Raw genomic sequence first — 11351 nt, forward strand, 5'->3', positions numbered from 1 at the left:
AAGTTTTAGCGCGATCCTGAGCGCTACGAATGCTCTCACGTGCGGCTCTGAGCATATCATTCATATCTTCAAGGAAATCCTTGACAGATTGAATCTTCTCCTTTTCTAGGCCTACAGCCATTGGAGATCTCGGCTGGAATCCATACATTAACATGAATGGTGTAAATCCAGTTGCTGAGTGTTTGGAGCTGTTATAGGCAAACTCCAATAAGGGTAAGTACTCTTCCCAATTAGATTGCTTCTTACTAACATAAGAACGCAACATATCCTCTAGAATTTGGTTAACTCTTTCAGTTTGACCATCAGACTCCGGAAGATCTGCCGTACTCATACTCAGAGTAGTATCCAGCTTTTTGAAGACTTCCCTCCAAAAATGACTGTTGAACTTTCTATCTCTATCCGACACTATATCTGCGGGCAGGCCATATAGCTTGTAGAGATGTTCAATAAAGAGTTTTGCCAACTCTGGCGTTTTAACAGTTTTCTTCGTGGCAATAAACTTTGCCATTTTAGTTAACCTGTCCACTACCACCCACACCGAGTCATTCCCTCGACTCGTCTTGGGTAAACCAGTAATGAAATCCATGGAAATGGTTTCCCATTTCCCTTGAGGAATCTCCAGCGGATGGAGTAGTCCTCCAACCTTAAGACGTTCATGTTTATTGACCTGGCACTTACTGCATTTCAGCACATAAGTCTGGACGTCCTTAAACAAACTAGGCCAATAAATCTGTCTTTTTACTAGTGCATAGGTCTTCTGAATCCCGGGATGACCCGCACTTGGACTATCATGACTTTCTTTAAGAATTTGGGCCCGAAAGTCACCAATAGTTGGTACACATATTCTACCCTTGTAGAGTAAGTACCCGTCGTCAATGGAGTAATTAGCATATTTCTCCCCTGACGAAGTTTATCACTCTCCTTTGAAGCCGTGGCAGTCAAAGGTGATGAAGGGCCTACGTCAGAACTCTCCGGTTCCAAACTATACCCAGAAGACACGGTTAGTCTCTCCGGACTAACTCTCGCTTCCCTTCCCGTTGCACCTTCGGCCAGTCTCTCCGGACTAGCAATACGTGCCAACGAGGGAGGTGGTCGCGTCTGTGAAGAAGTGCGTACGCGTACAGCGCGCCAGACCTCTGTAAAAGATGGATCGTGCTCACATAAACCACATAGGGACTCCAAGAAATCATTCTTGAAGACTGTGAAACTAAGTTCATTAATCTATGGCATGCGACTAAGTGCATCTGCCACCACGTTATACTTACCTTTCTGGTAACGTATCTGAAGGTCAAACTCCTGTAGAATCTCCGCCCACCGAGCTTTTCTACCCTTCAGTTCATTTTGACTTGAAAGCCATTTCAGACTTTCATGGTCCGTCCGGACCTCAAAAGTGGCACCATATAAATAGTGTCTCCACCGAGCTTTTCTACCCTTCAGTTCATTTTGACTTGAAAGCCATTTCAGACTTTCATGGTCCGTCCGGACCTCAAAAGTGGCACCATATAAATAGTGTCTCCACTTTTTCAGTGCATGAACTATCGCTAGTAACTCTCGCTCGTAAGCCGAGTAGTTACGCTGCGCACGATCTAACTTTTTACTTTCAAATGCAATTGGGCGTCCCTTTTGCATAAGTACGGTCCCAATGGCCTCATTACTAGCGTCTGTTTCCAAAACAAACGGCTCATTCGGATCGACAATTGTCAAAACAGGTGCAGCTCTACGGTCACCTTGAGCTTGTCAAAGCTTTTCTGTTGGGCGTCCCCCCAACTAATGTTTTTTGTTTTTGACCGTAACTGGTCAGTCAACGGGACTGCGATCTTCGCGTAGTCCTTCACATACTGTCGGTAGAACCCCGACATGCCAAGAAGTGTCACCACTATGGAAGGAAAGGACATTTCTAAAGTGAATTCAGATTGAAGGACAAGCCGAAGTGCAACAACTACAAGAAGATCAACCACAAAGAAGAAGACTACAGATTCAAAGAAAACTACATGACATCTATCGACAAGTCCAGAAGATGAAGCAGCAAAGGACTAGCTCTTCTAGATCAATAAGCAGCAACAAAAAACCTCACCACCTTAGCCCATTTTTTTGTATAACAAAAGGTCACCAAATTAGTAGACCTAATCTCTTTTTGTATTACACCTGACCACCTAGCAATAGTTTAGCACTAAGGAGGGGCGTGATGACATGTTTTACCACACTCAACCACCCAGTAGCATGTTGCGCTTGGGGGGGGGGGGTCACCCCCCAAGGTGTTAGCCTTGGGAGTAGCCGCTGGGAAGTCTTAGGCTTTCCGCCATTGTGCTTCATTTCAGCACTCTACACAAGCGAGTGCATCTTTGAAGGGGCTGGCCTAAACATACCACCTCCCATTGGATTTTCATGTCAAGGCCATACAAGAATTGCCCTTTCTTGTTCGTATTAGATAAGCCCAACTGCAAACATAAGTTTGAAATTTTATTGTGACAAATTGATGGATTGGTTGCGTGTTCTGATGCGTTCCCCTAAACTCGTCTTCGAGTCGCTCAAGGTAATGGGGCGGTAGAAACCATTGCTTAAGGTCACGGACAAACTCGTCCCAAATATAAGTTGCCATACCTAATCTGGTGTGGGCATGAGTCCACTGGGTCCACCAAGGAATGGCCTCACCTTGCAAAGTACCAACTAGCTAAGATCACCCTGTCAGTATCACTTTTTCAAACTGCCAAAGTAAGCTTGAAATTATGCAACCATGAATAAAGAGTTGTGGGGTCGAGTTTACCATTATACCTACTAAAATTCATTTTCTCGAGAAAATGAAGCAAGCTTGAAATTGATGCAACCATGAATAAAGAGTTGTGGGTCGAGTTTACCATTATACTTTCTCAAATTCATTTTCTCGGGAAAATGATATGGGGAAGCCGCTGGTGTCAGTCTTGCGTCCAAAGCCACAAGGTATCGCTCATGTTCCATGCGCCGCATGGCATCATCTTCACATTGTCAAATCTCCAATGCACGCATCTGCAACTCAAGCATCAAACTCGGCTGTGGTCTTGACCCTTCGAAGGGGTCCCTTTGTAGAGGATCTAGAATCTGGGAAATGGAAGGAGAGGGAGGAGGAGATGGAACATGCACAGTTGGAGAACGGGTGCGCTCTTCCAGAGCCAGTATGTGCACCTTCTGCTCTTCCCAACTTGTTGGTACTCTAGGCTGCGATTGCTCGCATCATCTGTTGGAACATCCCTTGTACCTGATGTCCTAGCTGGACTGCCTGGTGCACTTCAATCCCAAGGTTCTTGTTCTCTCTCGTCGTCGTAGCTCGCCATAGCAAGAAAATGCACTACCTTTCCAGAGTGCAATCTGACCATCTACTATGTGTGTAAGAGACTTCCGGAGGCTGAAACCGACCGTCCTTCGAGGGACAGGAGTCACTCCAAAAGGGGCGGTCCACCGAAGAGTCTAAAAACCAACCACATGAGCAAGAATTGTTTTTTGGTTTCTTGCTCAATCTTTATACTTGAAGTAGGCTCTGATACCATTGTAACATGCAGAAGCTTGGGGGGGGGATCGGGAACTTCAATGCTCAAAAATCAGCACGCGTTTCACGAGGACGAGAATAACGCACAAAGCGAAAAATAGATATGCAGAAAATAGAGAGGAAAGAGAGAGAGAGAGAGAGAGAGAGAGAGAGAGAGAGAGAGAGAGAGAGAGAGAGAGAGAGAGGGGGGGGGGAGGGAGGGAGTGAGGGAGGGAGGGAGAAGAGGACACAGTATTGGGTCCCAAATACCCTCTGTAGGGCCTCCACCACGAATGGTGTATTTGCTTTTATTAGAATGATGCAAAATCTAAAATAAAAGACTAAGCCTGAACCTTCGTGGTTGAGATAGATCTCTGCCCTTGACCTTCAAACCTTCACCCTTGCGTTAGCTTCTCCCTTGGCTGTCTTGGCCCTTGAGTAGCTGCAACACCTTGTGAATTATGAGATAGCCTGGACTGAATTTATGCCTTGGGTATTTATACCCCTTTCTAGACCTGGTCGGTTGGCTATACTGGGGTCGGTTTGCTGAAAAAAGACCCACGACTAGCAAATATTAGCATTTAATGCTAAAAAGGCCAACGTTTCACACTGCTTCCCTTCTTGATCTGTTCTGGTTGCCCTGTGGCTGCTGTCCAGGCTTGCGCAGGCTGCTGTGGTAGACCCTAGGTACTGGCCGACTGGCTACTGGGCAGCCCTTTGGCCTGGCCACCTAGCTGGGCTGGCCCATAGGCCCTGTCGGCTACGTGGCGAGGCCCCTTGGGCTAGTCGACAGCTTGCCTAGCCCACACTAAGGCTGGTGGGCAAGGCTTGGGGCCTTCCTAGCCCCCTTGGGGTGGCTAATAGCCTTCCCCATGCCCATACTTAACGCAAACCTACATGTCTACACAGTCGTCTGACATCTGGTCGTAGATCAAACACACAAAGCAACTGACATCATTCCAAAGGGAGACTCACAATGCGTACTGGCACTCCTTCATGTGGAGGACAATGCACACCTGACCTTGGACACGTGTAGGACAATGCACACCTGATGGAGTGGAAACCTTGGTTGACTCGTCCCGGACTGGGCTCACATGGGACCAGTTTTCCACCTTAGGTCTTGCACCTTCTTGTTCAGATATGTCTGCGTGGCATCCAAGTGCGGGATACACGTGACACTTATTTTGCCGCGCAATTAGAAAAAGTGATACTGACAAAGTGATCTTGGCTAGTTGGTATTTGGAAGGTGAGGCCATTCCTTGGTGGATCCAGTGGGCTCATGCTCATCCCAGATTAGGTATAGGCTATCATGGATATAACGTCTATTTGTTATGTGTACGTTTCGTGTTGTACCGTTGTGATCTTTACATGCTTGAAGGGGGAGCCAGGCTCGTTACATACGTGATCTGTACGTGCTCACTATTGTGAGGGTGTGCCATATATTGTCTATTCTGTTAGCCTATGTCTCGTGTCTAGTCACTGGCATTGAGTTTGTCACATTCTATGGTTCTTTCTGCTTCGCCTACAGTGGATAGACTCCCTGTTGCTGCGTCTTGGCCATTATTACTTTGCAGTCCGGTGGCATTTCCACCGAGTGATGTGGCTGATCTTCTTCTTCTATGTTAGAGGAGCATGGCAATGTCTTCTGTTAAGCTCCACCAGCAGATTTTTCTATGATCGACCATGAAGTTTAATGGTCTTGGCGTGTCACAATGCCTTGTAAATTTGTTTTTGAATGTTGTAAGTGGAATGGTGGCAAAAGAATAAGGCCCCCACCCCACATGCTATCATTTGGTTGTTAGAGGTGAATACACTGTAACTGAGCTGTCTCAATGTTTCTATGGTGAATATTTGGGTATTCACCAGAGCTGTCTCAATGTTTCTATGGTGAATATTTGGGTATTCACCAATGGGATGCTAAATTTTATTTTGTCATATTGACTCCTTCCCTACGTTTCATTCTCTCAATTTTGTAATCTTGACTGCTTGAATTTAAGTTGTGCTCATGTTTGTTCCAAATGGATATCTCCCTCTAATTTCAGCGCGCGTGCACACTGTGAGAGAGAGAGAGAGAGAGAGAGAGAGAGAGAGAGAATGTGCCCAAGTGTGCAACCCTAAAAATAACAAGATGGCAACTTCCATACGTAAGTCTTTTGAATGCCACTATGTAGGTTGCTTCTTTATCAAATATTTTAGTATTTACTTACGAATAGGATGCTAAGATTCATCTTTTAATGTTACCTCTTTCTTGGCATTATCCATTTTGTGATCTTGCCTTCTGAACTTCGAATTGAATATTCCTTACCTCTTCTCTTAATCTATACTCTAGACACTCATGTTATAAGGTGGGCTTATGTTTTTTCCAAATGGATTTCTCTCTCTAATTTCATCTCACAAATTTATAAGAGGGGACAAGAGGAGGTCCAAATCTGCAACCCAAAAAAAACAAGAAGCACACCCTGCATATACATGTTTGAAAGATGATGATATGTAAGTTATTATTGATTATGTAGTTTGCACGTTTGAAGTCTACACATGGAAAGATGATATTGGTACGAATGTCCCTTTGAATGGCAAAGACATCAAGAAGCCTTCCTGTAATTGTTTGTATAGATGTATTAAAAACTGTAGTGCGAAAGTTAAGTCACTTGAGTACATTTTTGTTTACTGTTCTTATAAATGTTTGAGAATGCACCGCTCAATACTCTGAGCTAGATCTGCCAAGGCTTGGCAGCTGCCCTCACAGTATAATGATTCAGTAGTGAGTCTCCAACATGGAGGGAAAATGCACACACATGCTTTATATTTTGATAAGATTGTGACTAGGGCATGGGTGTGCTACTTGCTGCACTCCCAGGTGTGGATAGTAAGATGAATATTCTCTTGATTCCCTAGCTTAGGAGGGTTTGCACCCTCTCAAATAATGCTGGCCATACAAAGCTTAGGCAATGGTAGGCAAGAAATTAAGGAGCCTTCGATCTGCGACCCATCTAAAAAGTAGATCAGGTCCACTTTGGCTCATGACCTTAGCTCTGGATAGAAATGCATAGACTCCTCGTAGATAAGATCCTTGATCTCATGCTCTGAAAGTGAGAGCTCATCAAATTCAACAACAAATGGTGCAGGGCAAGTGGGCTCGTCTGCCTCATCATGTAAATTTGCCAGATAGGGATGTGCTAGAGCTTCTTCCGCTGCATTTCATCAAGGATAGTATATGAGTGGTCCAAACAAAGAGAGCTCAATAAATAAGAAAAATTTGGTATCCACCTTGAGGCAGCTTGGTCTTCCCGCCCAAAGGCATTACAACCTGTGGGGATTTGAACTCCATGTCCACACTAATTAAACTGCTGGACTGCTTGAAAAGTTACCTGTTATGCGCTTGCTTGGATCGAAGGTAAGCATTTTCTCCATCAAATCCATTGCCAATGGCGAAACTTCTGGGAACTTCTCTGCAAGCGGTTGTGGGACATTTCTAGGGAGCTGTTGCAAATACTTCCTGGCATTCTCACTCTTCACAAACCCCAAATCGGAATCATTTGGCAAGCCAATGAGCTGTCAATTCCATGACCATCATCAATACTGACTTTACCATGACAAACCAAAGTTGAGCTCACAACCGAGGCTCAGAAAACACTGAAAGAAAAACATTATGGTGAGCAAAGTCCCTAAAGTGAAGGGTGTCTTCAAGCTTTACCTCTATGATACAGCGCAGCTGATGCGCATAGTCCTTTCCAGGTAACAATGGCTTCCTGCTTAGGAGTTCCATGTAGATGCAACCCACAGACCACATGTCAATGGCTGCCGTGTAGTCTGAGGCATTGAGCAGCAGCTCCGGTGCTCGGTACCACCTGGTCACGACATACTCCGTCATAAAATCTGTTTCGGAGGTGGTCCGAGCAAGCCCAAAATCACAAATCTTAAGGTCACAATTGGCATTGACCAACAAATTGCTGGGCTTGAGATCCCTGTGAAGAACGTTGGAAGAATGGATGTACTTGAGCCCTCTCAGCAGTTGGTAGAGAAAATACTGCAAGGCAAAAGTGTTCAGTAGACGGCAGGGGATTCGATGGGCATTCAAACCTAATCAGCAGCCTAGACAGGCCTGTGCAATGGTCTACGCTATTGTATAGACAGCTGTGTTGCACGCTGTGATTTCTATTAGAAGACTTCAAAAAATGGAGGCTCTGACTGAATGCTCTCATTGGCTAGTCACTGCAAGACTCTGTAAGTATGCCTCAAAGTAGCCAAGCTTACAAAGTTTTGTAAGAACTAACCGATGAGAGATGAGCTTATCTGACATGTCCTTTCGTTACTATCCTAGTCTACATAGAATCCGTGCCATAGAAAGCCATGCATAATGAACCTGGCAGTGCTCCTCTGTCAAGGCTTGATTCGAGTGGATAATGTGGTGCAGATCAATGTCCATGAGCTCCGTGACTATGTAAACATCATCAAAATCTTGCCTTTTGGGAGGTGGAATGATGTCTCGAATGGCAATAATCTGCACAGAAATTATGAAAAAAGCTTCATCACTTTGTAACTGTGAAAACTTGCCAAACCCAAAGTAATGCCTGTAGAAAGAAGCCTCGACAATTTCAAGGTCAAAATATCAACAGAACACCAAATACAAGCTCCACAATGAGGGTTAGGGCTTCAACTGGCCACCTACATTTTCATGATCCAAGTAGCGCAGAAGCTTGATCTCTCGCAGCGTCCTCTTGGCATCAACTTTGTTGTCAAATACAGCTCCGATTTTCTTCACTGCAATTTCTTTATTGGACTCAGAGTCGAAAGCAGCACTGATTACTCAAAAACAAACAAAAAAAGCACTTAAAATGTATATATATCAAAGGCTCTGCAACCAGGGTTAAGTTGAAAAAACGACAGAAAGCTAGGAATTCAGTCCAAAAAATCATTAAAACCGTTAATACATCTGCAGGGCTAGGGCCAAAAGCTAAATTCAAGAGAGCTTTTCAAATTGTTAGGGTCTCATCGAAAACGTCTAGGGTTTTCCAATCACCAGCAGAAACTATGGGAATTTAGGCTAAAACTATGGTGCTGGTAGAAAATGCTCAGAAATTATGGTTTCTTTCTGCATGCCAATAGATGGAAGCTCAAAGCATTAGCGCTTTGTTTGGAAATCAGGGTTTAAACTAGGATGATTCAGAAAATCAGGGTTTCTCTCTACCAGACAATGCCGTAGGCTCCTTTGCTGATGGGGCGGAGGGGGGGCAGGTACTTGGCGGTGAGCACAAATTCGTTGCCGCAGATGTTGTAGAAGGCAAAGTTGCCGCAGGGGGAGAGTAACCGGCCGATGCCATTCTCCACGGGTGGGATGCATGTGCGCTCCTCTCTTTCCGAAGAAAATCCCAGTTCCTCCTGCTGCTGCTGCTGCTTCTGCTCCACCTGCGCAGAATGCATTCTGATGTGCAGGAAATGTGTCTGTGAGGGCCGGAAAGGAAATTGGCTACGGCAGAACGGTGAGAGAGTGTTTGAGGAGAAATAAGGAAGGAGAATGTCTTGGCAAGGTTTCGCTTTGAATGGCTATGGGAGGGCAATAGGGTTCCCTTTGAGGGTGATTAGGGTTTCGTTCGAGGGTAAGCAGGGTTTCTGTGTGTGTGTGTGTGTGTGTGTGAGAGAGAGAGAGAGAGAGAGAGAGAGAGAGGATTTAAGGTTTCCTGAGAGAAGGTTGCATTGGACATGGAAGGAAGTTGCTGATGACTACGAAGAGAACTGGTCATTGTAGAAAACGCGGCTCATTGAACAGTTCTGCGGCCTGCTCCAATTGCTGGTATGGCTGCTACAAAGGGTCCAGGTGTACTGCGTCAAAGCAGAGGGCGATAACCAACTTTCTTATTTTTATATTAAGATTAATTTTGATCCTTGTTGGTCCTGCCCTATGCAGAAATTTGTGGGTTCTTGGTGGTAATGTGGATATGGTTGCACTGCCCAAGGGTGATGTTCAGGGCAGTGGGCTATCAACGCACAGAGGGCCGAAATTCGAATAGTAGGGATGGGCTGGACCGCTGGTCAAGGCCTCCCTCAGCACTAAAGTGCTGACGGCCTCCCACGATAGTGTGATCACATTGCTGAGGCAAGGCCTCCTAATGAAGGCCTTATTTAATGAGGATGGTTTGCTTTAATGAGATGGGTTTGACCACTTTTACTTTTTTGATTTTGTGGCCATGGGGGCCGGGGCACTCGGTATTTTTGGGTGTCTAATTATGGACCAATCAAAATCAAGGACAGAACACTAACCTTTTTGGAGTAATCTCTCCTCATCTTAACTTCAATTTCTTAGAAGTAGGTGGCTTGTGCATTGCTTATTAAATATTCTTACTTAATATATGTTTACATATTGTTATTATAGATATTTGTATTATATATATTTTATGCTTATATATTATATGTCTTTATATTCTTAACTATATTATATTATTTAATTTTTTTCTCTCTATATATACCCTTACACTGCTCTCTCTCTCTCTCTCTCTCTCTCTTTATATTCCTCCTCTCTTTCTCCCCAATATGCGGCCTCCACTTCCAGGCTCATTTGGAAGAATAGGTGGTTCTATAAAATCCACTATTGCTTCTTTTCCAATGACATTGTCATTGTTTCCCATCTTGCGTTTTAGTCTACTAATATGAAACACATGATGTACTTTGGAACCTTTAGGTAAAACTACCTTGTAAGCTACACTCCCATTCTTTTAAATTATTGTATAAGGACAACAATACCACCATTTTCATTCTTCCCACCTTGAGAAGCCATTTACTCTAACTCTAAGCAAAATGGAAAAGCTCTTACAAATCAAAAAAATGCATCACAATGATCTTACTTGGTTGGGTAATTATGAACTGTCCCTTATGATGTGAAGAACAATTCCGTTGATTTCTTCTTGTTGATATTTGTTTCAATGATCTTTCAAGGTTGTCTTGTACTCCACTTGCTCCATGTAGAACCCCAAAGTATGTCTAATTTATTAGGCACGAGGTATATTTTGTATGGAGAATATTCGAGAAATATAGAGATTAGCTTATGGAAATAAATAAAAAAAAGAGATTAAGGTGTAGAGATTAATGGGTGTAAGTATAATTAGAGTTAGCAAATGAGTGGCTCGATGGAAATATGAAAGAGAAAGAAATTTGCTCTTTTATCAATGTAATGCTCCTTGCACTATAAGCTTGAGGACTTGTAAGACTAGTACTTTGATTCTCCACCCAACTATATTCCAGAAAGACTTTAAACTCATGGTTATATAGGCTTAACTGGTGCACGATCTTCCAACTTCAGTCCCTTAACCTTTCATTGGCTAAGATTGCCTTTTCATTAGCTAACCTCTCTTCAGCTATCCTAAGAAGGGAGCGCTCTCTTTTGTGTCCCTTGGGCTTCCATTGTGCACCTTTTACTTAACTTTTATTAGCTAACCTCTCTTCAGCTATCCTAAGAAGGGAGCGCTCTCTTTTTGTGTCCCTTGGGCTTCCATTGTGCACCTTTTACTTAACTTTTATGCCTATTAACCATTGTTTAGGTATTTTCTATTTGAAATCTCTTATATGTAAATTTTTTTAACATATAATAATCTTTTTTAATCCTACCTTTAGTGTTTCTTGTCAGTCTTATAACAATTCCCCTTCTCTCTTTCCTATACTTCAACACTTCGTTGAAATAATGCACCAAAATATCATGTGACATTGGAGATGCGGACTTATGGTTTATACGGTATGTAACTAACTTGGTGTTAACACTTTAGGTGTAAACAACCCCTTAGTAAGAGTCAAAAGATAGGGCCTTGGTGCTTATAAAAGGGTATTGCCCACTTTTGCTCTCTTGTGTACTCAAGCTTCTCTC

The 11351-nt window shown here is 43.6% G+C and overlaps 1 protein-coding gene across 1 annotated transcript; it reads right to left on the bottom strand.

The window, feature by feature from the left end:
• Positions 1 to 6091: 6091 nt before the first annotated feature.
• Positions 6092 to 9544, bottom strand: LOC147637652 (mitogen-activated protein kinase 13-like). Its single transcript, XM_086799480.1, has 6 exons — positions 8688 to 9544; positions 8169 to 8298; positions 7863 to 8000; positions 7194 to 7526; positions 6868 to 7051; positions 6092 to 6690 (listed from the first exon to the last, which is right to left on the bottom strand). Exons 1-6 carry the CDS (start codon positions 8918 to 8920, stop codon positions 6518 to 6520), a joined length of 1191 nt encoding a protein of 396 aa, XP_086655606.1. The 5' UTR covers positions 8921 to 9544; the 3' UTR covers positions 6092 to 6517.
• Positions 9545 to 11351: the final 1807 nt, after the last annotated feature.

This window comes from Cibotium barometz, chromosome 6 (assembly GCF_041138505.1).
Source record: "Cibotium barometz isolate CiBa-2024 chromosome 6, ASM4113850v1, whole genome shotgun sequence".
Lineage (NCBI taxonomy): Eukaryota > Viridiplantae > Streptophyta > Polypodiopsida > Cyatheales > Cibotiaceae > Cibotium > Cibotium barometz.